Source organism: Eschrichtius robustus, chromosome 1, assembly GCF_028021215.1.
Source record: "Eschrichtius robustus isolate mEscRob2 chromosome 1, mEscRob2.pri, whole genome shotgun sequence".
NCBI classification, from domain to species: Eukaryota; Metazoa; Chordata; class Mammalia; order Artiodactyla; family Eschrichtiidae; genus Eschrichtius; species Eschrichtius robustus.
In genome coordinates, this window is record NC_090824.1 from 146,624,826 (window position 1) to 146,651,925 (window position 27,100).

General features: G+C 47.8%; 1 protein-coding gene across 1 annotated transcript in view; it reads right to left on the reverse strand.

The window, feature by feature from the left end:
• ATP10A (ATPase phospholipid transporting 10A (putative)) overlaps positions 1–27,100 on the reverse strand; it is a 188,279-nt gene that overhangs the window by 11,212 nt on the left and 149,967 nt on the right. Inside the window, 8 exon segments of the mRNA XM_068556634.1 lie at positions 656–732; positions 3,260–3,587; positions 9,720–9,904; positions 15,335–15,461; positions 15,542–15,645; positions 21,226–21,790; positions 24,252–24,446; positions 25,833–26,050. Coding sequence (XP_068412735.1) covers positions 656–732; positions 3,260–3,587; positions 9,720–9,904; positions 15,335–15,461; positions 15,542–15,645; positions 21,226–21,790; positions 24,252–24,446; positions 25,833–26,050 — 1,799 coding nt within the window.

Below are 27,100 nucleotides of genomic sequence, written 5' to 3' on the forward strand. Positions count from 1 at the left end.
TTTATTGAATTTGTTACAATATTGCTTCTGTTTTATGTTTTTGGTTTTTTTGGCCACAAGCCATGTGTGATCTTAGCTCCCTGACCAGGGATCAAACCCACACCCCCTGCATTGGAAGGTGAAATCTTAACCACTGGACCGTCAGGGAAGTCCCAAGAAGTACATTTTTAATGAACTCATTTGTTCATTGTCTGGATCACATGTCAGGAACCAACACAGTTGCAAATGAAAAATGCAGAAATAAATTTTCCCATGAGCAAGGATGGCTGCACTCCATCTTTATAGTGACACCAGGATACAACAGTCCTACAGCAAAGTCCATTCTTCAAATGGTATCACTAATGTTCAGGAGCAGTAAAAAATGCCTTCGAGGGACGAACCATTGACAGCCAGAGGAAGGCGATGACTCACCGTGCCTCGCTCCATCCCACCTTTTCACAGAAATACACTTATAGACACATTCACTGCACATGGCTTCATAAACATGAAGAGCCACCTGCCACCTGGTATCCTACCACTGGCTTAGCAGAAGGAGAGCACCAGTTGTACTGAAGTCCAACCCTTTAGCTCTGCGGCACAGAGCCCACAAGAAGGCCAGCACAGCTCACAGTGTGAGGACCCCTTGGTCACCCAGGACAGCCCCTTTGGTCTTTACCTGCATGCCCTCCTGGCCTGAGAGTCCCACGCCCACATCTGCCACCTGGATCATGCTGACGTCATTGGCTCCATCTCCTAGAAACAGCACGGGCAGGAAGAATCATTTGAGTTGAGATGCACAGAATCAAATCAGCTTGATGGATCATCATGGGGTCCCCGTGAGCTGGGTCCTGTGAAGGGTCCTGGGGAGGAGTGAGGAAGAGGCAGTGCAGAGTCTGCCTTGGGGGAGCCAAGTTATGCAGCCAGAAAGAGCCTAGTGGGAGGCTTGCACTCACCAGCCACACCAGGAGGTATTTCCAAAAGCGGTGGCCAGCGTGTCCCTTTCCAGTTAGTACACGTTCCAAGCTACTGGCTCATACACCAGTAGAGCCCTTCACGTGGCATCCAGCACAGGGAGAGATATGACCACCACCTTTTTTGCTGTTTCCTGAGCCACTCCAGACTTTGTCACACGTCAGTCAAGGCTACTCCAATTCATACTCAGGTGAGTGGTTTTCTAAACTGAACGAAGGAGGTTAAACTCTGCCCAAACAAACTGTGGAGCTCTTTTTGCACACCAATGTCCAGCTAACTTGTTAGCTACCGTGCCCACCCTTGGGCTCTTTGAGTATGTGATAAAGGAAACCGTCTACTTATTCAGTCACAGAAAATGTGTAGGAATACAGGGTATAGGTCAGAGCTCTGGACACCTTTAGGGAAAGGCAAGCAGAGACTTAAAGTCATTGTCATTCAGTGATAGTGACCGTTCTTGGAACAGGGCAGCAGAAGGGCCCACATCACCGAGTACCTCCCAAATTTCAAATATGCAAAAAGTGTAGATACATAAAGTTGGAGGATCTCAGACCATGGCTATAGGACATCTCTCCCTTGTGATTCCTCTGTTCTTTATTGCACTGGGCCCAACAAGGGTGATGAGTCAATATTTGTCAAATTGAAATTCTGTAAAGCAATAACCTCTGCAACTTTTTCCAGAACGTCCCATTGAAAATGAGATATGTAGACAATGATGTTCTTTGGATTATTAACCGCTGGATGCCCAGGACTAGGTCATATCCATGCTTTAATTCATAGAAAGAAATGAACTAAAGTTGATTGGTCCTTACTTTCCCTTTCCCTTTTGAGATTCTATTTTGTTTTTTCTTTTCTTTCTAACCAGCCAAGCTTTACCTCCGTTTTCCTAAATGAATGCCACACATCAGTGATTCAGTGGCTGAGCAGGCACTGACCAGACAGTGAAAATGTGCTTTATCATTCAGGTCTTACACCAGCCCCACTGGGGGGCACTGTCCTCATGTTACACAGGAGCAAAATTATCGGTAAGGGTGCAGACCCAGCCTGCAGACTCCTCAGCTTCTCCCTCCAACACTTGCTCAGACAGCCCGAGCCCTAAAGGCCCCTCCAGGCACACGAGGGCAAAGGTGGTCCTGAGACAGCCTCCCTGAGGAGGGGCCACCCCCAGAAGAGCTGCCTGTCTTACCTCAGCCTGAACTAAGGGGCCACAGATGAACACACACTCACTCCCCTTAGCAGTTACCATGGCCCTGGGGATGTGTAGGGCCGTCTCCATGACGACCATGCTAAGGCCATCCCCCACGGACTGGGCTCAACACCGGCCTCAACTATCCTGATGAGGTGTCCTGTATGACAGGGTGGCAATCCCTATGTCATCAAGGAGGGGCTGTCACAGACATTTTGTAGAAAATACAGTAACTATTAGTGATTGGTGAGGATGCTTTATTTCAGAGCCAACTCTCACCCCGGTGTGCATTCTATATGCAGGGAAAACAAACTGTTTGATATCGGGGGATCCCGGGGATCATATCATCTCTTTTCCTGGGCTACCTGCAGTCTCTCCCATCCCTCACCAGCAGGTGGCGCTGCCAAGTCCCTGAACCTCACTGGAGGCCGGACCTGTATCAGACATGGGGACACTCCCCTGGGGGAGACAGGTGAGCACCGTGCAGCACGGAAGAGGAGCCGAGAAGGCTCTCCAGACCAACAGTCTGCAAGGAAAAACCACCATTAGATGCACAGTCCTTAAGGAAATGATGCAAAATTTAGCAACTATTCAGACCTTAGGAGGGATTGTTCAAATTAGATGCTTGTCTTGAAACAAAGTTCAGCAGACAAGAAGCGATGGGAATTCTGATCACCATGGAGTCCCTGGGTCGTGCAGCATGATGAAGCTTTGGACTCCAGGTGGCTCACGGCCATTAGAAGCACCTGCAAAGGGCCTTCTTCCTAAGTTGGCCTGGGGTCGTGCTTAGTGTTCAGGGCTCCACTGTGGCCGAGGCTGCTGGACAGTAGTCTTCTGTCGCCCAGGAGACAGTAATAAGCTCCATCTTCTTCAACCACCATTGAATTACTGACTTCCTAATATGTAGCTATATCTGTTGCTAGTACATTTGGTGGCTTTCAAATCCAAGCTTTATATTTGGAACAGGCTGCCTGTTTCATTGTACCAGGTATGATTTTATAAATAGAAAAAAGAGCAAGGAAGCGTTTTCCCATCCTATGGCATAGTGTGGAAGGGGCAGGAAATTCAAGATGCTTTGACAGGAAGCAGCTGCAGAGGTGGGGGCTGTTCGACCTGGATACTTGCCTATGGCCAGAGTCATGGCCTTGAGCTTGCTCCTGACCAGCTTCACCACCATGCTCTTCTGCAGGGGAGTCGAGCGACAGCAAAGGACAGACCGGCACTGCTTAGCAAGGAAGAGAAATTTGTCCTCCAGGTTTCTCTCGAGGGCATAGGCCAGACTTCTCCCATCGATCACAAGGCTGGGGCTGGGGCCAGAGATGGCGGCTGCAGAGGGCGAGCAGAGGGGGGAGAAGCCCACGCTCACGCCGCCAGCGGTCTTCTCGGCGGCACTGTGGGGGCTCCTGGACTGCACATAGTGTAGGCACTGGTCCAGCAGGGCTGCACACGCCTCCTGAAATGGACACGAGAGGACGGTGCAGGTCACTCGGCCGCATCACAGACCAGGCTGCCCACACAACACATCTGAGAATCTCCAGGGACCCAGGCTGTAGGCTCTGCCCAGGAGGTGGCCCTCCTGAGCCTGGGAAGTCGGTAAAAGTGGATGACTTTCAACATGAAAGAATTTGAGTTGGTTTAGGGTTCCTATAAGACTCTACTTGATTCCATTATACTGTGTAGAGGTTGGGACAAAGCATTTTCACTTTGGGAGGCCTGGCCAGACAGGCTGAGCTGCCGGCTAGTTAGGCTATGGGAGCTTTCCAGGCACTTCCCCATGGTCCTCAGAGGCCCTTACTCAGCCCTTCTTGTTTCCTAGTGAGGTACCAACAAAAGCTTCTGTTGTGATTAGCTCCGAAAGAAGTGTAATCAGTGTCTCCCTAAACTCAGGAAAATGAAGTTAAAAAAAAAGCCTCATTACTGAGGCTTTGAATTGGCAGTGCCCTTCCAGAGCTGTATCTGAGTTCCAGAAAGAATAGGGAAACTTCCTGGGGAACCTGCAAGGTCAGGGGACAGAGGCATAGGAGGGAAAAGTGTTTCCAAGAACGAACACACTCCAGGGAACTGAAGTGGTTCCTGGTCCTCCACGGATGGACAATGAGCCCCCAGGTTAGTGAGCAGCTTCCTACAATGCACTGTGGGAATCCAGGTGTGTCTGACAAGCACTTAACTGAGGACCTTTTACATCGAGGAAAATGAGTGAGACTGGAGCAAAGAAGACCAAGAAGACGCAGCTGTTGGCCTTGAGTGATGAGCAGGCAGCCGGACACACACACACACCCATGACCACAGCAAGTCACTGACCAGCATGTGCAAAGTGTCCCTGGATACAGGGAGGGGAAAACTTGCTTCCAGGCAGGGCTGGGAGTGGTGGTGACTGGGAAGGCCTCGCAGAGAATGCGGGACCTCATTGCAGGTATACCATGGATGCCCTGGTCCTAGCACAAGGCACTGACAAGGTAGGATGGAGCAAGCACACCCTGCCTCCCCTACAGGTGCAGCTGTGGCACCTGGACAGATTCACAGAGCCACTTTGAGTACTCAGAGTAAACAGTAGCTGTCAGGCTGGGGAAGAAGACCGGCATTCTAAACACACTGAACCGCAAGGTTTCCACTGTCACTCTGGCAGGCCCTCACCTGGACCCAGGTGTCACGGAAGCTGGAGGTGGGCACCGAGGCAGGGACAGAGAAAGCTCCAGCTCTAGAAGCCCTCTACTTCTGGCTTGAGGAGCGGAAAAGAGAACTTCCAATGCTTAGGGAAAATGGAGGAAACCCCATTTTTATTTATTTTTTCCTCTATTCCCTTGAACCCAGCCCCAGGCAATTTTGCTCTGTGGGCAGCAGTAGGAACAACAGTGGTAGCACAGCCATCTGTTGCTGGGGACTCTGAGGGAGGTGGTCCTTCCTTCCTATCAGAGCAGCTGTGGCCCCAGGACAGCAAGGCAACGGCTGCCCTCCTTTCTGTCTGTCCTGCCACCACTTGGCCCTGAAAGTCGGTGCAGAAGTACAAAGCAGATCAAGGTAACTCAAACCCCAGCTTTCATGCCAGAGGGAGTCCCAGAGAATCAGAAAGTACTGGAAAAATTGTCAGGAGGGGGGTGCTTGGCAAAAATGTGAGACAGATTCTAACAGCTTGGCAAAGGCCAAACAAAACTGACATTGAAATCAACACCCCAAGGCTGTTCAGAGCCTGCAGGCTGCACCCAAGAGGACTGATATCCTGCCTTAAAAAAATCCACATTCTCCAAATTTAAAATGATCAGAGTGCCATTCAAAATACCCACAACATAACTCCAAATTTATCAGCATATAAAGAGCTAGGAAATTTTCAGTGCCTGTGGTAAAAGACAATCAAGCCAATGTCAAGATGACACACATACTGCAATTACCTGACAGACTCTGAAGCAGCCATTATAAAAGTGTTTCAAGAAGTAAGAAAAAATTCTAGAAATGAATAGAAAGGAAGTCTCAGCAAAAAACAGAAGATATAAAGAGGAATCAAACAAAAATTTTAGAACCCCCAAAACACATTAATGAAAATGAAAAGCTCACTGGATTCCACTTATGTGTCCATCATTGGATTACATAAGTAATTTACATAATTTCTCCGTGCTCAAGGAGGGGGATTATAACCCCCACACTCTCTGTGAGCTGTGCACAGTGACTTCCTTCCAGAGAGGACAGCGTGAGAATTAGTTTACGGGGGAGAAACCTGACAAAATTAACATCCACAGTGATACGTCATGTTGATAGAATGTGCTCTTGATATGATGCAATGAAATGATGAAAATGGCCCTTCGTCTGTGGTCTTCTTCCCCAAAATTCATAACTTTAATCATGAGAAAGATATCAGACAAATTCCCATGTAAAGACATTCTACGAATCACCTGAATGTATCTATCCTCAAAACTGTCAAGGTCATCAAAAATGAAGAAAGTCTGAGAAACTTTTATAGCCAGTAAGAGCCTAAGGAGACATGATGACTAAATGTAATGTGGATCCTGGGGACTACCCTGGTGGTGGTCCAGTGGTTAAGAATCCTCCTTCCAATGCAGGGGACGTGGATTCGATCCCTGGTTGGAGAACTAACATCCCACATGCCGTGGGGCAACTAAGCCCGTGCACCACAACTACTGAGCCCGTGCGCTCTAGAGCTCACGCGACACAACTAGTGAGCCTGTGTGCCTCAACTACTGAGCCCATGCACTCTGGAGCCCACGTGCCACAACTAGAGAGCCTGCATGCTGCCACTACTGAGCCCGCACACTCTAGAGCCCGAGCACCACAACCAGAGAGAAGCCTGTGTGCTGCAATAAAGAGCCCATGTGCCGCAACAAAAGATTCCACGTGCCGCAACGAAGATCCCACATGCTGCAACTAAGACCCAACGCAGCCAAATAAATAAATTAATTTAAAGAAAATGTAATGTGGGTTCTCAATGAGATTCTGGAAAACAAAAAGGACATTAGGTAAAAATTAAGGCAATCCGAATATAGCACAGATTTTAGTAAGCAACTGTATATCAATATCATATTATAAATTGTAAAGATGTTAATAATAGGCAAAATTATGTATAGGTGAAACAGTACTATTCTTCACAATTTTTTTGTAAATCTAAAACCATTCTATATAAAAAGTTTATTTTTAAAAAACCACTAAATGGGCTGAATAGCAGAATGGAGATAACAGAAGAAAAAGTCAGTGATCTCAAAGACAGATCAAGAGAAATTATCCAATTTGAACAAGAGAGAAAAAAAAATTGAAAACTGAAGAGCACCTGCGGGACCCTTGAGAAAATAACAAAAATCCCAATATTCATGTCATCAGTCTTACAGAAGAAGAGGAGAAAGTGTAGTGCAGAAAAAGTATTTGATGAAATAATGGCTGAAAACTTACGAAATCTGGTGAAAGACATAACCCCACAGATTAAAGAATCTTAGCAAGTCCCAGATTATAAATCAAAAGAAATCCATGCCCAAACACACCGTAATAAAAGTGCTTAAAATTATAGACAAAGAAAAACATTGGAAAGCAGCCAGATATAAATGATTCATTAGCTATGGGGTAATAATGATTCAAATGACTGTTGATTTCTCACTAGGTACCACAGTGAAATAAAGACATTCTCTGATGAAGAAAAGCAAGAGCATTTGCCACCAGTGGACCTACTCTAAAACATAGATAAAGGAAGTTCTTCCTAGAGAAGGGAAATTGTGCCACAAGGAAACCTGAAATAACAGAAATGGAAGAAGAACAACAGAAATTGTAAATATAATTTAATTTATGTAAATATAATTTATTTTAACTAAATATAATGGACCATTCTTTTCTTCTTGATTTCTTTAAAATATGCTTTTAGATTGAAAGCAAAAAATATAATATCTGATGAGGATTTCAATTCATGCAGTTGTAATATATGACACCTTCAACGTTAGGGGGAAGAGTAAGGGGCACGTGGAGTGGTAAGATTTCTTCATTCCATTGATTCTAAGTAGACTGTGACAACTTAAGTATGCATAGTGTAATCCTAGAAAATACACTAAAAAAGCTAAGTGATGGGGGCTTCCCTGCTGGCTCAGTGGTTGAGAATCTGCCTGCCAATGCAGGGGACATGGGTTCGAGCCCTGGTCTGGGAAGATCCCACATGCCGCAGAGCAACTAGGCCCATGAGCCACAACTACTGAGCGTGCGCGTCTGGAGCTTGTGCTCCACAACAAGAGAAGCCACGATAGTGAGAGGCCCGCACACCACGATGAAGAGTGGCCCCCACTTGCCACAACTAGAGAAAGCCCTTGCACAGAAACGAAGACCCAACACAGCCAAAAATTAATTAATTAATTAATTAAAATACTTATAAAAAAAAAGCTAAGTGATGTCAAAACATGAGACAAATTAAAATGAAATACTAAAAAATGTTCAAATAACACAAAAGAAGGTAGAAAAAGGAATGGAGGAACAAAAAACAGAGAATAATAAGAAAACAAAAGATAAAATAGTAGACTTGAATCCAAACATATTGATAATTATAATAAATGTAAATGATCTAAGCATACCAATTAAAAGGGACTGTCTGAATGTATGAAAACATGACCTACCAAAAAAACCATAAACAAACAAAAAACCTCACCTCATTTCAAATGTAATGCTACAGGTAGATTAAAAACTAAAGGATCAAACAAGGTATGCCATGCAAACAGAAATCAAAATAGCTGGAGTAGCTATTTGGGGCCAGAGTTAATTATTTCAGGCTTTTCAGATCATTCAGTCTCTGTGGCAACTACTCAAAACTGCCATTATAGCATGAAAACAGCCAAAGATTGTATATAAAAACATGGGGAAGGCTGTGTTCAAATAAAACTCTACAGAAACAGGTGGTAGGTTGGATTTGACCTGTAGGCCACAGTTTGCTGACCCCTATTATAGAAAAATTGAACCGTACCATCTCTCAACTGGATCTAATTGATATACCAGCCAACAACACAGCAGAACACACATTCTTTTCATATGCATATGAACATTCACCAAGATAAATCATACCCTGGGTCATTAAAAAAAATTAATATGAAAGAATTAAAATCATAAAAAGCATATTCTATGACAATAATGGATAGAAATCAATAAAATAGGTTTAAAATAGAAATCAGTAACAGAAAGAAAATAGGAAAACTCCAAACACTTGGAAATTAAACGAAACACTGCCTATTTTAAGACATTTAAAAACCCACAGGACAGCATGGTTTGGTGAAGGGACAGACACACAGATCAATGGAACAGAATAGAAAGTCTAGAAATAGACCCACACAAATAGGACCAATTGATTTTCAACAAAGGTGTAAAGACAGTTTAGTGGAAAAAAGACTGTCCACAAATGGTGCCTGAATAATGCAGAAAAATGCAGTTTGATGTAAACCTCACACCTTAGACAAAATTCTACACAAAACAGATTGTGTTTAAAGCTGAGATGCTAAACTATAAAAGTTTTAGAAGAAAATAAAGGAGAAATCCTTGTGATTAGGGACATCTTACGTGTGACACCTAGAGCATGATCCATAAAAGTTAGACTTTGTCATCTGCTGGAGGAGATGTTCCAAGGGAGAGTCAGTCACTCGAGGAATCAGAGCCCCGGCCAGGGCCTATGGGAAGAGATCCACCCTCCACACTTGGGGATTTCAGTCAATAGATGTGACGAATGAAAACCCACATGCCACTGGGGCATCCGTGAGACAACACATGCCATCCTGAGGACGCCAACGCAGAATGGACCGTTGCCCTGGCTCCATGTGACCTCATGAAGAACACTCTCTGATACTGTTGGCTGGAAAGTATGTCAGGAAAAAGTGGGTTGAATTTTGCATTATAAAGCCGAGATGCGCGTTCCTAAGAAATCTCAGCAAATCCCACATCTTCCAAGACTATGACAAGCATGTTCTGAGTGCCAGAAACACAACACAGGTGCAAACAGAGCAGAGAGCAAAGGCCCGCCTCACAGCGGCTGCCAGAAATGGAAGGCATTCTTTCCTGCTCTGCTCTGGGGCTGGTGGGGTGTGAGGCTGCCCAGGCACAGCGGGTCTCCCCAACATCCACCCACCTGGGATTCGGCGTTCAGGGTGATGACTTCCTCGTCGTGGTCCAGCAGTTTGCAGGCGTAAGCGATGTTAATGGCTGTTTCCTGTTTGTCACCGGTGAGAACCCAAATCTGCAGGCCTGCTTGACGCAATTTAGCAATGGTTTCAGGGACTCCGTCCTGCAGGCGGTCTTCAATCCCAGTGGCACCTGGTCAAAGGTACAACAGTGTGGGTAAGCCCTCTGCTCATGGGCCCCGACCCTGACCGGCATGAATGCCTCGCTCCGACACAGCAGAGGTGCTGGCCCCACCCTGCAGACTGGGCCCTGCTGTGGTCCATCTTATCTGGAAGCACTCGGTGATTCCTCATTCAGGACATGGGGGCACCTTCACTAGCTCTTGATTCCACATGGTAGGGATACCTGGGAGGCACTGAACATAATTCTCTGGACGTACAACAGAGCACCTCCAATGCTTTCTAACATGCAGCCAACTTTTAACTTTACAGATAGCTTGGAAACGAAGCTTGTGGGGAGATGGTGGGAGTGACCATATTCGGAGGGATGAAAAGTTTTAAAACTTATCCATCCCACAGAAAGCTTCTGGTGAATGACACCCACAGTGCTTGCTCTCAACAACGCTTACCATTAGCTGTCGAAACAGACCACGAAGGCCCACTATTTCTTGAAAGCAACATTATCCTGAATGTTTTTTCCACAAAAATAATGATTAAGGGGCAGATTTTCCCGTGCAGGTCTCAGTATATTGGGAAAAATATACTACTCAATGCAGAAAAGTGTCCTCTAGGCCAGCCTGTTTTTCCCTCCATTTCCAACTTGGTGAGATGGTCTCACCTTCCTTCTAGAAGTGCAGCATTGCCTGAGGCCTCCTTGTCAGCCTTGCCTTTCTCTTTTATGCACGCTGCTCCCTGTGCTGGGATGCTGTTATAGACTGAATGTTTGTGTCCCCCTTAAAAATTCATAGGTTGATGCCCTAATCCCCAAGGTAATGGCATTAGGAGGTCGGGCCTTTGGGAGGTGATTAGGTCATGAGGGTGGAGCCCTCATGAAAGGGATTTGTGCCCTCACAGCAAAAGACACAAGGGAGACGACTTCTCTCCACTGTGCGAGGATGCAGAAGGAAGGCAGCCATCTGCAAACCAGGAAGACAGCCCTTTTCAGGAACCAAACTGGCCAGCACTTTGACCTGAGACTTCCAGCTTCCAGAACTGTTGAGAAATAAATGTCTGCTGTTTAAGCCACCTTGTCTATGGAAGTTTTGTTCAAGTAGCCTGAAATGACTAAGATAGACGCCACTTCCCTTTCTCTGCCTTGAATGGGTGAGATGGCAGGTGCGGGGAGGAAGGAGTCAAGGTAGAACACATGTACAAAAAGTGCACATTTCTTAAGTATACCCTTATGATGCACTTTCACAAATCACACAGCTGTGTAGTCAGCCCTGAGCTCAGGAAACAGTGTCACCAACTCCCCAGAAGCCCCCCTCAGGGGCAAGTGGTTGTCTTCTCTCTTCCATCTCATGCAGCCTATGTGGGGTGTTGGACCTGGGCCTACCCCACACTTGATGAATGCACCAGAAGGCTAAGTGGTAACTTGGGAAGGACCCAGAAAGGAGGAGGGGACATTGCACCCAAGCTTTCCTCTGCTCTAAACCATTAAGTCCTCCCAGGAAGGACCAGGCAGGGGTGTGGGGTTCAAGGTCTGCTTAGGAATGGAACCTCTTTATGATGCTTGCTCATGGTGAGCATGACCCTAACCACCCTCCTGGCCCCTCTCCGCTTCCCCAGCTCTGTGGCTCTAGCATTAGAATAAAGTGTACATCTCTGGCTTCTTATCTTCACCATCCAACAGAGTCGACATCTCTCAGTGCATCCTAAGTGTCACTTCTGCTACGATATGTTCCCTGATGTGGGGGAAAGAGGAAGGGATGATCTTGCCACCTCTGCGTGTTCATAGTGTCTTAGTCATACTTAATAATAATGATTGGGGGCTTCCCTGGTGGCACAGTGGTTGAGAGTCTGCCTGCCGATGCAGGGGACACGGGTTCGAGCCCTGGTCCGGGAAGATCCCACATGCCACGGAGCAACTAAGCCCGTGCGCCACAACTACTGAGCCTGCGCGTCTGGAGCTGTGCTCCACAACGAGAGGCCGCGACAGTGAGAGGCCCGCGCACCGCGATGAGGAGTGGCCCCTGCTCGCCACAACTAGAGAAAGCCCTCGCACAGAAACGAAGACCCAACACAGCCAAAAATAAATAAATAAATAAAATTAAATTTAAAAAAAAATTAAAAAAATAAATAAATAAAAATAATAATAATGATTGTGGAATAATCATAACCATGGCTAACCTTGATGGATTCCTATATGCCAGAAAAAGTTTTCACAGCTTCCCTAAGATGTGAGAACTACAATGATCCCCACAACACAGGTGTGGAAAGCAGGGTGAGGGAAGTGAGTTAGCCAGGGAAGGGCCAGCATTCCCCTTATGGTATGTCTCTGATCCAAACCTCTGAGCTGCATGTCTGCTCTAGGATAGCACTTCCTACAATGCGGTGCTTTGTGTACAACTCAACCAACTACCCACTCTTCACTAGATGGGGATTTTCTGCAGAAAGGCCTTCTATCTCCCATCCTTGTACTCTGGCCACTCAGCCAGGGCTCCTTGGTCTAAGTGTCCACCAAGAAAGAAAGCAAGGAAGACCTCGCTGATAAATTCCCATCCAGAGGAAGTCTGCCTCTTTTCAGGGAAAACCTAACACCTTGAAAACATACCTTCTTTATTTCAGGAGCTTATTGGCCAAAGTAATGGGCTCCTAATTGGGTCACTTGACTGCCCCTCACCTATATAATGTGCATGTTTGAATCAAACAGGATATTAATGAACTTAGAAATATAGTTATGGAAAGCATGTCTGTCTCAGCGTGAACTATGGCTGAGAATAAAGAGGCAATCTGAGGAACAGTCCTTTTAAAACGATCTGGAAGCCTAGTATCTCTTTTCAGCTCTCCAAGGTAGCTTGTTTGTAATATAATTTATGTGACTTTGAATAAATGTCACCTTCTTTACAACCTGATCCTTGGGAGAACCTGGTATTTTGAGTATTATAATCAGGGTAGTTAGTGGGGTTCAAGCTAATGCCACCTTATTTCACTGCACTCAGATGTCAGGTAGCTTTCAACGGAGGGGAAAAATCTCACCAACTGGGAAGTTTCAGATGACATTTGGAGAAACCAGCAAGAACGCTGGGGAGAGTGAGCAGAATGTTGTATTTTGAATTTAGGTTCTTTGCCAGAACATTATGGAAAAGAAAATTTCAAGAACACAGGGGGAATGACAATCCTTGCCCTGTGGCTCTCTGATGTTACTTAATGTAAGAACATAAATGAAAAGGTTTAAAAAGGGGTATTTGGCATGGGATATTAAAAATATAAAAGCTGACTTCACATTTCTCAAATACAAATCAGAGGACCTGGAGCACGGTGCCCATGGATGAAGCAGTTGTGAGCACTGAGGCGGGGGTTCTCCTGCTCTCCAGCTTGGCTTCATCATTTGAACCATAAACATTCCAGGTTGTAGGGGATGGTACATGTTTAAGAACTGGCTTGCAGGGGCTTCCCTGGTGGCGCAGTGGTTGAGAATCTGCCTGCCAATGCAGGGAACACGGGTTCGAGCCCTGGTCTGGGAAGATCCCACATGACGCAGAGCAGCTAGGCCCGTGAGCCACAACTACTGAGCCTGCGCGTCTGGAGCCTGTGCTCCGCAACAAGAGAGGCCGCGATAGTGAGAGGCCCGCGCACCGCGATGAGGAGTGGCCCCCGCTTGCCACAACTAGAGAAAGCCCTCACAGAAACGAAGACCCAACACAGCCAAAAATAAATAAATAAATTAATTAATTAATTAAAAAAAAATGTTAACAGCATTTAAAAAAAAAAAAAAAAAAAAAAAAAAAGAACTGGCTTGCGGGAGGAAGGCTGATTAGTGCGTTTGCCATTTCTGTGGTCCCAATCAGCAGAGAGTCTGTGCAGAAGATGCCAGCCAGGCCACACAGGTATGGAAGCAGTAACTCGAGCTTCATCACCTTCACCGTGCAGCTATGTGGGGCTGGACCCAGTGCCTGCACCTTGCTCAGTGCTTTGCTGCATCCCCTCTGCTCACCCTCACAGAACTATTACGTCCACTTGGCAGATAAGGAAACTGGGATGCAAGTGTCCAGGCTCACATGGCCAGTAAGCGGCAGAGCCAGGACTGGACAACTGAGCCAGGGCTCCTAGATTCTGAAAGAAGGAAAGAAAGGAGTGCCTGCAAAGACAGGCAGAGGAGGGACAGCTCAGGGACTCACAGCTGTGTTCTCAAACAGTTAAGGTCTCATCCTGTGGAAAAGGGAAGAGATTTTATCTGCATTGCTCTAGAGGGTAGGACCAGTGCCCCCTGGAAGAAGGTACCGGGAGGCGGATTTCACTCCATTCAAGACGTTAGAGCTTGGTGGGGAGGAGAGCTGTCCCAGGGGAGAGCACCCTGCAGAGAGGGGGGTCCATGACAACCAGCGGACCCCCTCCCATCCCACGGGTCTATCAACAGTGTCCTTTGGAGAAGCACGTTCCAGATGTGAACAGTCCTAGTTCAGGAAATCAAAACCTGGCAATCTAGAGGAGGCACAGCCATTTTCCAAGTGTTTCATTTAATTCACCTCCTGAGTACCGTTCAGGATGCCTCTGGGCCTCTGGATCTTCGGGCTTTTTTGAATAGTGCGTGGCCTCGTACAGGACACCGTAGGCGAAATAGAATATTGTGTAAAGTATGTATATGTAGTGCTCTTAAATATCTGAATATTAGCTATTCTATTAGATATAAGTATGTAGATACAGAGATATCCCAACGCCTTTGCCTAGGAAGGGGGCCAAATGAATTACGGCCTTTCTTGTTGAAAGATGAATCCCCCGTATCTTCATGCCCCAGGAGTATCACCATCTGACCACCAGCACCATGAGATGGGGAGTGTGTATACACAGCACTACCACAACCAGCTCCTGGTGAGAGCACAGAGAGCATGTATACAAAGATCCAGCTAATTTAATACATACATTAATAAATATTTTAAATAATAAATTAAATAAATACTAAAGCAATAAATACTTTTATAAATACTAACATGAACTCAGTAGCAAATATGGGCACAATTTAGTAAGAATGAGCCCCATTTTTTTTTCACCCAAATCAAATCTGTGAAATATTTACTAGATGTAAAATGCAGCCCTGTCGAGTCCAACGGTTTCTGTTTGTTTCCTGGGACTGGCGGGATCCTTTAACGCATCAGTTGTTGAGAAGCCTTGCTCCTCATCTCTATTTTTGGTGGGAAAGCAGGGTTTCAGGGGAGGCAGGTTGGACGCTGTCGTGGTGCCTGGCAGGGTGGCACATAGAATGCCCCAGAAACGGGCCACGGGGAGAACGTTCAATCGAGCACAGCCCTGCCTGGGGGCCACGCTAGCGTCAGGCCAGAGGGGTCCTTAAGCAAGCCTAGCGTGTGCAGAGCTGCCACTGACTAGAGCCAGGGCACCTCTCCATCCAGGATGCTGCAAACTCCACCCGGCTCCGCGGCACCCGCCCGCCGGAGAGCGTAATTACCCAACAGATGCAGATTCGTCTCCAGGCGAATGGCAGACTGAAACAGGAGCTCCTCGCGGTTGTCCAGGGCGGATTCCGCTTCCAAGTGGCTCTTCAGCCAACAGGCATACTCTTCCTTACTCAGAACCTGGGTGAGACCCGCTGATGAGCGCCCAGGCCAAGCCCCGTGACCGGCCCCGCCCCTTCCGCGAAGCCACGCCTACTCACCCTCTTGGCGATGCACAAGGTGCGCAGGCCCTCCACCGCGTACAGGTTGAGGTAGTTCTGAGTCTTGCTCCGGATCTTCTTTTGATGCCTTCCTCTGGCGTCATCTAGGTTGGAGTAAGAGCAGAAACAACGATGAGTGAGAACAGAGCCCAGTGAAATGGCCTGGACTCCCAGGACACCTGGCCCGTTGAAATGAGTCTGCATATATGCAGTTTCCGCAGCTGAGAGCTCAGCGCCATCAGAGGTTCTAGCTGGGAAGTCTTCTCACCCAGGGAGAGAAAACAGGCACATTTTCAGGTCCCTAAAGTAATCACACTCAGAGAGCCAGAAAGTAGGATGATGGCTGCCGGGGGCTGGGGGGAGGGGAGAAAGGAGTTGTACAGAGCTTCAGTTTTGCAAGATGAAAATTTCTGGAGATCTGCTGCACACCAATATGAATATACTAAACACTACTGAACTGTACACTTAAAACTGGTTAAGATGGTGAATTTATATTGTGTTTTTTTAACCACACACACACACACACACAAAAACAACTAAGAAATTAGCTATCAGCTAGTAAGATTTTTCCAAACATCCACCCTTTTCTGTTTTCTGTAGACCCAGATGTGGAACAGACCTGCTGTTTATTACAAGACTGCAGAAGTGCTGGCTCTGAGCCTCACCACTGTGGAATCCATGGCAAAGTGACACACACCTTCTTAACTCCACCGTGTTTTTGGGTCAATAATTGTTAGTGAGAAGGCAGAAGGCACTTTAGTTTTCGTGTGATAAAAGTATGTTAGGAGTGAATGTGTTCCAGAGCCAGTGAGGATGACGTGGCCCTCCCCATTCTGCCTCACTGTAGCTAGCTGCAACTGGAATGCTAGCAGGAATTTTGTTGCAATTCATTAAGCAGGAATGTCACAGGTGCCCCGTCACGTCACTGTGATTTACTCCAACAGCCTCCAGAAAGGGCGCCCAGAAAACATCTGCACCAGTAGATTTAGCCCACCTCTTGCTTCATTACTTGCCAATAGAATACAGGTTCAATATAAAACTTAAAGTAAAAGTTAGATGTTATTTTAAAAAGAACCTCATAATATTTTTGACTATTTCTAATATCCCTTGTTGAAATGAGAATCTCACATAAACAAAACCTCATTAAGAGTGATCTGGCATCTTTTTGTCCAGGAGGTGAGTGTATAAACTTCCCGTTTAGGAAAAGTCATACTTAATAGAAAGTGCAGTTTCTATCCTCCTACACCAGTAATGTTGCCAGATAGAATATAAGATGCCCAAATATTCGGAGAAAACTATAATTCGAAAAGATACATGCACCCCAACGTTCACTGTAGCACTATTCACAATAGCCAAGACATGGAAGCAACCTAAGTGTCCATCGACAGAGGAATGGATGAAGAAGCTGTGGTACATATGTACACAATGGAATACTACTCAGCCATAAAAAAAAAGAAATAATGCCATTTGCAGCAACATGGACGGACCTAGAGATTATCATACTAAGTGAAATAAGTTGGACAGAGACAGACAAATACCATATGATATCACATATATGGAAACTAAAATATGGCACAAATGAACTTATCTATGAAACAGAAACAGACTCACAGACAGAGAACAGATATGTGGTTGCCAAGGGGGTGAGGGGTAGAGGAGGTATGGATTGGGTGTTTTGGGACTAGCAGATGCAAAGATATATAGAATGGATAAACAACAAGGTCCTACTGTATAGCACAGGGAACTATAACAAGCACTTTGCTGTGCAGCAGAAATTAACACAACATTGTAAATCAACTATACATCAATAAAATAAATTTTTTGAAAAAGAATAAAGGTGAGAAATAATTTACACCTTCCAAAAAAAAAAGAATATAAGATGCCCAAATAGCACATAGGACATACTTTTACTAAAAACATTATTTGTCGTTTATCTGAGATTAAATTTTAACTAGACATTCAATATATTTTCTTTGCTAAATCTGGCAACCCTACTTTCCAGTGGTGAGGCCCCTGGTCTGGGGAAGGCTGTCTACTAACCAGGTCAGCTCCTTGACACACAGGACCTGGGAGAAACACTCTTAACCTTCTAGATCTGTGCTCTTCATGGAGAAGACAGTGTCCCCAGCAGACCGAAGACTAGTCCCTTGGAGGCAAAAAATCTTATTACGCATAAAGCACAGATACATGTATAGTACATAAACACATATACAGCATATCTGTGGCATTAAAATGTCATGGAAGGGCCATTAGAAAAAAAGTATCTAAAAAGACTCCCTAAGGGGGCAATAATGAAAAAAAAGAGAGAGAGTTGGGAAACACTGCCCTAGATTATTGTGCTTTAGTAATTTAAATTTCCTGAAAAGATGACACTGAAAGTCATCTTAATTTTGACTACCATTTACTCCTGGTATTGTGATAACATTATTCCAGATTCTGACTGTTCTCTGAGCAAAGACATGTCTAGCTGAGGGACTCTGGAATTAACACTAATAAAGTACTTGAGTTGTCCAGAGGGGGAGGGGAAGGTTGCATTCCAGGGCAGGAGCAGGGTGCAGGGGCTGTGATGCTGCCCTTAACCACACTAGTCCAAACAAAACTAATGAGTGAGAGAAGGCAGGGTGGGCCACTGGGGACCCAGGGTGCCCTGGACAAGGGTGTGGTCACAGACCACACTGACGTGTTTCTGTGCGGGACGGAGCCCACCCAGCCCAGCATGGAGAGAAGCTGTGACCGCCACATCTTGCCCATCCCTCCCCCTCTATCCTTGCCCTTGGAGGAGGGTGGAGCCATCACAACTTTTGTGTCTTAAAGACCACTCAGGGACTTCCCTGGTGGCGCAGTGGTTGAGAATCCGTGTGCCAGTGCAGGGGACACGGGTTCGAGCCCTGGTCTGGGAGGATCCCACATGCCGTGGAGCAACTGAGCCCGTGCACCACAACTACTGAGCCTGCACTCTGGAGCCCGCGAGCCACAACTACTGAGCCCATGTGCCACAACTACTGAAGGTTGTGCGCCTGGGGTCCGTGCTCCACAATGGGAGAAGCCACCGCAATGAGAGGCCTGCGCACCGCAACGAAGAGTAGCCCCTGCTCAACACAACTAGGGAAAGCCCGTGCGCAGCAATGAAGACACAACGAAGGAAGGAAGGAAGGAAAGAAGAAGGAAGGAAGGAAGGAATGGAAGGAAGGAAGGAAGGGAAACCACACAGAGTGGCACTGGACTGAAGCTCAGGCAAGTGAATCTTAAGGAAAAGAAACCAGAGAGAAGGGAAAGGGACCCAGCTTATGCTTTATGCCTATAACACACTAAGCACTGTGCTAGGAGCTTGGACAGGGGCTTCTTGTGAGGTCAGAAGCCTGATTTCCTTTGTACAGATGAGAAACTGAGGCACAGGAGGAGTGACTTGTCCAGGGTGACCCCAGCCCATAAATGTAGACTTGGGATTTGAACAGAGGTCCGCAAGGTAATGGGTGGGGTAGAGTCCCTGCTCTCTACCTGATCCCACACAACCTAGTGGTAGGGCAGGCAAGACATAGCCACGTCCTAAAAACACAACACATTCTCCATCCACCATCAGCTTAGCCTTTTCGTGCCGTTTTTGGTAAAAGTGTTGTGAGCTTTTTGAAGAAAGATGTTGGACACTCATGTGCCCTCCTCACTTTATCGCCTGCACACAGGTAGAGCAGCTTGGCCATCTGCAAGCCTGCTCTGCTCCATACCCCGCCCACCCCACCCCCAAAGTGAAAGTTGAATGATTTATGCACAATGTCAGGGTGTCACTGGTGGATAACTTCAAGATTACCCCAGAGCCATCCCCTTTCTTGGGAAACCACTGGGGGCTCTAAACATCCTGAATCTTAAATTGCCTGGCGTCTCTACATGTAGCTCTGACTGATTCAAGCTTATTTGAAGTGCACACTGCTTGGAAATTCCCAGAGGAAGGTGGAGATCTACATAAACTGCTTATTTTTAAGGTGCCCCCTTCAATGTCACGGTTTGGGTAATGTTGTGCTTTGAACCTGTCTGTTCCATGGCTTTGTTCTTTCTCACCTGTAGTTAATTCCTCCCAGGACCAGGTGGAGGGGTCTGGGATGCTCTCCAGCTTGCACAAGGGCTCCCTTCACCCCCTGACCTTGAAGCTGACTCTGATAGAAGTTTTGTTTGTTTGTGCTTTGTCTAGAAATTTGAGGCTTTCTACTCATTTTTAAAAGTGCACTGCCAGCCAAGTACAAGCGTGGCCACTGCTGCAGCCTTCTCGGTTGCTCTCGTGTCCCTTGCACAGCTCAGCAGGCTCCCTGCCCTCTCTCTGGGGTGGGGGTAAGCCTCTCCTGCCATCCCATCCCACCCTTGCTTGCTAGAGCTGGTCCAGTCTTTTCACCTTATCCATGACCCACTGTATGTAGTAAAGTCTGAAACACAGCGGTCCATTAAACTATCTTTAATACAAGGCTGTAGAATAGGACAAAGGTGACATTTTTGCAGTAGAATAAAATCTGCTCAGATAATTGCCATACCTATCTGTTTTTCTTTTGCGTGGATGCAAAATCAAATTTCAGAATGAAGGAGGCTCTTGGAATGCAAAATCAGCCTGTAAATTGGATTCTACATCCACCCTAGAACCAACACAGGGGTGGGAAGGCAAACCCTGCCCTGGAGTAGGTCACCCTCAAGAAAGGCCATGCAAACCGCTTTCAAAGACGCATTTGCAATTCACTCAGCTGCCTTTGGGAGGCGATAGCTCTGTGACAGGAAAACGGATTTGTCTGCAGAGATCCACCAGTGCACTTTCCCTTAACTGGAGCTGGAGTCCTGTTCTGAGGCACTGAGATCATGGTGAGAGGACCATGGGAAGCAAAGTGGTAACCCCTAGCTCCATTCCAGAGCCCCAGAAGGGCATATCCAGCGTAAGGGTTTCCCACAGGTGGTACCCAGAGCTGTTTCCAGGATACAGAAGAGAGGGAGGCTGTGGGGGTCAGGCAGTGGTCCCTCTCCCATCTGCCATCTGTCATCCACCCTGCTTCTCTCCCCTGGAGGTCAGATGTGCCCTCCTTTGTCCTCTGGGCACAGAGGAAGGGGTGACTAGGTTTACTAGTGGGGACCCAGGCCCTCCCCCTTCCAAGTCCCAGAAGCATTTGTATCTGGAAGGAGGTACAAGCCCTTCTGCTAAACAAAGTTCCACCCTCTACACCAGTGGTATCTGAACCCCTCTTTTTCAACCCGAAAGTTACATGGAAGTCAAGTGCAAAAGAGAGCAAGATGGAGGTTCTCGGCTGTAAGCGGCCAGAGGCGAGCAGCCCCCACTACCTGGGCCCTCGCTGTGGCCTGAGAACACTCCACAAATGGGCTAAAAACCATGGCTTGGGCCTCATAGGTGCCCAAGGTCCAAGCAATCACAGGGCAGAAAGGAACCTTCTGGGACTTCTAATCTAAAGGCTCTTAACTTTCATTGCCCAGATTTAAACCTGATGCTAGGCCTCACCCCCATTAATCCCCAACCCCATTCTTCTGAGGTGGGTTCAGGCACTGAAGCCCTCCATCCACTGGGCCCTCCCCCCAATTCTAGTCCAAACCCTTCAGAGGAGGAAAAGGCCACCCAGAGAGGCAAAGCTCCACTGGAGGGAGGGGCTGGTTTCTCAGGACTGCTCCCTGCTGGGAGCTGCTAGCGGAGGGGAACAGGGTACCTGTGGAGCAGGGCAGCAGGAGGTCCATGACCACCGAGTCAGCCCCCTTGGTGTAGACGTTGATCTCGTCCGTGAGTGGGTGCCGGATCACCACCGACATCCTCTTGCGGATGGAGTCGAAGCCCAGCGTGTGCAGGAGCTCGAAGGTGAGCCTGCCCAGGTGGGGCAGCTCTACCGACACCTGGTCGTGCAGTCGGTCCACGAGCGCACAGCTGTAGGCGCGGGCGGCATAGACGAGCGCTGCCTCGTCGGGGCTCTCGGCCTCGTAGCGCAGCTCCCGCTCGGGCTCGGGCTCCTGTGCTGAGCACTCAGGTGCCCAGCCGTCCGCCCCGCTGCTGTAGCCATTGCTGGTGAGGGCCGGGGCCGGCGGGCCCAGCCTCTCCTCCAGCCGGAACAGCGTGCCGTCAGTGGCCAGCGTGGACAGGAGGCTGGACTTGTGCGCCGACTTGTTGGTGGCCATGCTCCCAATGCTGCTGCAGCCCGAGGCCAGGCGGCTGGGCGTGAACCTCCGGAGGAAATCTTCTATTGTCTTCACCGGGGACTTCAGCTCGAAGCGCACCCTCACCTGCCAGGGCAGTAGTTGGAAGACAGGTTAGGTGTCTCCCAAGAGGCCTCACCCTGACTCCCTTAGGGCCACCCTCCACTTCCCCAGGGGGGCCTGAATACGGATTTCCCATTTCCCACCGAAAGCTGCAACCAGAGTCAGCATTTCTTCCTTGAGACTATCCCTTGGCCTCTTCCTCTCCACCTCAACACAGGTTCTGCTATATTCATTCTTTCAGGATGTGACTGTAGGGTAGCAACGACCAAGGCCCGGGATGGACTCAGGGCATTGGGTGGCCTGTGGTTCCCAAGGCTTTGGGACTGTCCCCTCACTGCAGTGGCCCATGGCTTTACAGAAACTTCCCAGGAGTGGGCCTGCCACTGCCTGGCATGAACCCTGGCTTTTTTTTTTTTTTTTTCCAATTAAAAAAACCATTTAACAAAAGACCAATTTATACATTCCTTTGAATTATGTCCATAAAAAACTTAAATTTACACAAAATTTCCCAAACCCAAAAGAATCTTTCTAAACAAATGAAATACACAGGCAAATTCAGGCTCCAAATCCTTAAACAAATGTTTAAAAAAATCACAATAAATTGTGTATTTTCTAACGAGGACTGAAAACAACAAAACGACATGTATACAATTGTTAAAGTTTCAAAAAGCTCAATATGGAGCAACAAAGCAACCCTTTATTTAAGTGAGTGCTGTATGCTAATGCTGATACAATATACCTATTTTAATTTTCTGCTAGATAATGGATTTAGAGCAAATGTTGAAACAATCAAACCACTGAATTATAGTTACCCCTTAATCTTTGCAATTTTGCCCATGGGTCTGAAGTTGTGAATTATAGTAAGAGCCTCCAGAAAAGTCAGGCATTTGGTAAAACAAGGCACAAAGGACCAATTTTGATAAAGGTGCTTTTTCTTTGGTCTTCTGCTGACTATAAATATTGCTATATATCCAAGTGGGAGATTTGGGCAGCCATGCCAGAGCTCCTGCTGGCTCCAAACGCCCTTGAAGGTGGCACCCACCCATACGTGGGCACAGAAATGCATCCAGAGACACGTTCATGTGCAGTCTGAGGATTCTGCTCCCTACATGGAACTCACTCCATGTGTGACCATGGGCACACACCTCAGTCATGTCGGGGTCTCTCTCACTTATTCAGTAATTGCAACAATGCCTAGGTCAGTCAGGTAGGGTCTAACCTAGAAACCAGACCCCTCTTCAGGGAAGTATTCCAGAGGGACTGAACAGGGTGGCGGAAGAACCCAGAGGCCAGACGAGGGATGCCGAGGCTGCTGAGAGGTGAGCTGCAAAAGGAAGCAGCCTCCATCCAGGGCTGATGGCACAAGCCTGTGGTCTCTGAGTGGCAGAGCCCGTCCACCTGGGATCCGCCAGGCCCACTGGGGCCTTCAAAGGCCAGTGGGGTATGAGCAAGAGCACAGGGGGGTCACATTGCTGCCAGATATGCTGCTGCCGCAGAGAGGGCAGGGGCCCCTTGTTCACCCTCCATCACACCAATGGCTTCACCAGCAGAACCTGCTGGAAGGGCTGGCCCAGGAGGAGGGGAAGGGGTCTGGGAGAGTGGGGGGTCAGGGGACAGGCCTACAGTGTGCATCAGCCCTAGAACACCTTCATTTGTATCCATTTAAAGTTGCCTAGCTGCATGACGCACAGCCATGCTTAGGTGCACCCCACCCCCTGCAACACCACCTGGTTCACCCGGAGGAGCGATTGAGTTATAGAGGTTCCTTTCACACATAAAACCTTACTCTCTTTGGAGAGAACCTTCATGTTAACCCAAACAAAACCCAACTTGGGTGTTGCTATGTTTCTACCGCCCAAAGTAACTTCCCACTGATTCTCAACCACTTCCTGAATGCCAATGTTAAAGGCCTTTATTAACATCAAATACATTTACTATGTGCCAAACTCTACTCTGAGACCTTTCCCTAAATCCCACCACCGCCCCTACATCCCAGACAAGGTGCCAAAGGCACAGGAGGGGACCAGCTTATAGTGTCGTCAGGATGCAAGTCCAGGCGGCTCCTCCCAGAGTCTGGGCCCCAGCCCATCCTGTCCCCTCTCATGTAAGAATCTAGGACCCTGAGGCTCTGGTCGGCATGGAGGGCAGCCACCCTCCTGCCACTGCCCACCTTGGGCCACGCCTGTATGCTCTGTGCCCCTCTCATCCCGGGCTCAGTAGCTATCTCTGGCTGGCTGCCCTCTCCCTCTTCGCCACAATCCTGGCACCTGCCCACTGCAGTCTGGGGATGTCACCGCAGAGCTACTGAGCTGGTCTGCCCCGTCTGAAGCCCCCAGTGCACCCCCTGAAACCTGAGAGTGGTGCTGAGCGACCAGGCTCCTGCAGGACAGGGAAGCCTGCTCCCTCTCAGGAAGACTGACACCAGTGGGGCCACACCTAGGGGGAGGGGCTCTGCGGGCTCGCAGTACAATGCTCCAGAACTTGCCTTTTGTCGCGGCTGATCCGGGGACGTGACCACCACTGTGTTGCAGATGGTGAGTGCAATGAAGAAGTCGAAAATGTCAGACAGTTCAGGTGAGAGGTGGGCCAGTGGGTGCTCCTGGTGCCTTGCAAAGGCCAGGTACCTGTCACACTCGCTCACCTTCTCCAGCAGCTTCGGGTCGGGCGTTATGTCCTTCTCCTGGGAAGAACACAGGGGCCGAAGGGTCAGTCTGACCCAGTGACCTGCCAAGTGTCCTTTTAGTGCTTGACTATTTAGGGCACCTTGATTTTACTAGAAGCTGTAAACAGACCTTCACCTCATATATACACGTCATTTTATAATGACAAATTATGTATAATCTTGATTGTATAAGAATATACAGCTAACATGTGAAATGAAATGCATATATTCTTATATATAAGAAGGTACACATGTTCTTTTTATAAAATAATACCTCCAAGAATATATATTATTATAAAAGTAACATATCTTACTCAGAAAGATTTGTAAAAATAAGAGAATAACAGGGAAAATGTAATAGATCTGTATCACACCACCTCACAGTAATATATACTTTCTAAAAAACATACTTCTCTGCCTTTCCTTCATCTTTTTTCTATACATTTACATTTTTAATCAAAATATTTTATACATAAATTGGCAGTTTCCATTTCCCCAAAAACATTATATTGCCTCAACTTTACCAGGCCTTTAATAGCCATTTGAAAATATAATTTTTAATGGCTTCAAAATGGACATACCATAATTTATTTGACCATTCCTTTATCACTGGGTACATTTTTTTCGCTGTTTTATTGATGTAAATAACACACTGATAAGCTTCTATGCACAGAAATCTTTCACTGAATCACTAACTTCCTAGGTCAGAAAGTTGCAACATTTCAAATACTCCTGACCCATATTGATTGTGAAATTGATGTCAGGAAAACCTTCTCCAACACAGCTTCTCTGCTGCTCGGGGGAGAGCTCCTCACCCACGTGCCCCATGTAAACCCAACAATCAGTGACCACAAGTCTAGATGACCTCTATTCAAATGGCACCTTCTTATATGGGTTTTGAAGGACATAAAAGAATGAGGCCACCATACGTGAACAAAACGGATTCTCCCTCTCTGGTCTTCACAAATTTTAGAAGTGAAAGGATCTTTTAGAGGTTGTCACTCACGTACTTCTGGAAATTTCCCTGCCGGATGAGAATGGTCCATAAATGTTTGGGCAACTGACAAGGCAAAGGAGGGATTTGGGTTCATCTCATTAAAACTTTTTTTTTTTTAATTTGACTTTGCTTTTTCACAGTTGTCATCTTGCCCTGATGTTTTACTCATTTCATAGGGCAGGACGGACTTCCTCTCTGTCACCCTCTTGGGTGGGTCATCGGCAGTCCCCAGCCTGAGAAGCCTGGTAAGGGGACCTAATCAGTGTTTTGGAAAAGGTACAGCAGTGTGGGAAGAAGGCACTGGACAGAAAAACATCCCCTAACTGAAGAGGTAACCCCGCAGTGAAGTACAGACACTTTTGGTGACTGGGGGAGGTGACAGCGGGAAGGAGGGCTGTGGGACTCACCATGGGGCTGCTGAAGGCTGTGTGCTTGGACAGCATGCTGGCCCTCTTGGCCTCGGCACGGCTGCTGGTGCGCCGGTGTGACCTGGTGCTCTGGCTCCGATGCACGACTCGGATGCTTTGGTGGCTCCCGGTGCTGCTGCGCTGGGGCAGCGAGCCCCCTCTGGGCACCACCTCCTCCTCCTCCGAGTCTGCCTCCTGGTACCTGGCCAGACGCCGGGCTGTGGGGGAGGGGCACGAAGTGACATCGTGGGGAGGCTGGGTGTGACACTGAGAGGTCTAGGTTCCACTTCCACAAGGCATCCAGCAGGGGACCCCGGGCCCTCGCCACCCTTGCTCTCTGATGGCGAGACCATGTTTGACAGGGGTTTCCACTGAGGGATGGGGGATGTTCTCATTTACATGCACCTTCAGTGAACCCGATGGGGCTTATGTTCTCAACCCCACGTCACAGATGAGAAGACTGAGTCTCAGCTGTTAAGGTCATGGGATGCAGGGGCAGGGGGTCGAGATGGCACCCAGGCCCATGGGATGCCAAAGCTCAGGTCCCGCCCATGATGGCAAAGGGGCCACCCCATCCCACAAAAAGTCAGATGTGGGTGGAGATGGGTTCACATACAGCCCCTCTGTTCAGGGGGAGCCCCCATGTGAATGGGGTGGGTGGGCAGGCGGCTGGGAGGCCCACAGAGTAGCTGGGTTCCAGGCTTTGACCTTCATGCCAGGGTCACAGGGCCACCTGCTTACTGGGGCCGTCAGGACAGATCACGCATTGAGCATCTGCCTTGCAGTCAAGCAGAAATAACGGTTCTCAGGCTGTGTTGACGGTGCTCTCCTGAGAGGGCTCCTTGCTCAACGTCAGGTGGGGGGTAGGTGCTGTCTGCACTCACCCCATGAGGATGAAGCGCTTAGCAGCAGAGAGGCTCACATCCTCCTGGGGTTGTACAGCATGGAAGAATGCTGCCAGAGTTCAGACCCAGCAAGCAGAGCTCCACTGAAGAAGACGGTGATTGTGATGCTGTGCTTGGCTCTTAGGGGGCACCGGGGAGCGACAGTCCCTGAGCCCTCCAGGGCTCTCAGTGAATCACAGAAGTGTACCCACGCTGCTGTTCTTGCTAACAAGGGCTCTCAACACGTGTTCCTGGCTTTGCCCAGTTAGTTCAGCTTCTCCATCATATGTGAGCAACAGGAGACTATCCATAGGGACCACTCACTCCAAACAAGCAACTCTTAAGAACTTCCAGGGCAGGCCCGGTGCTGGGTGGCAACACAAG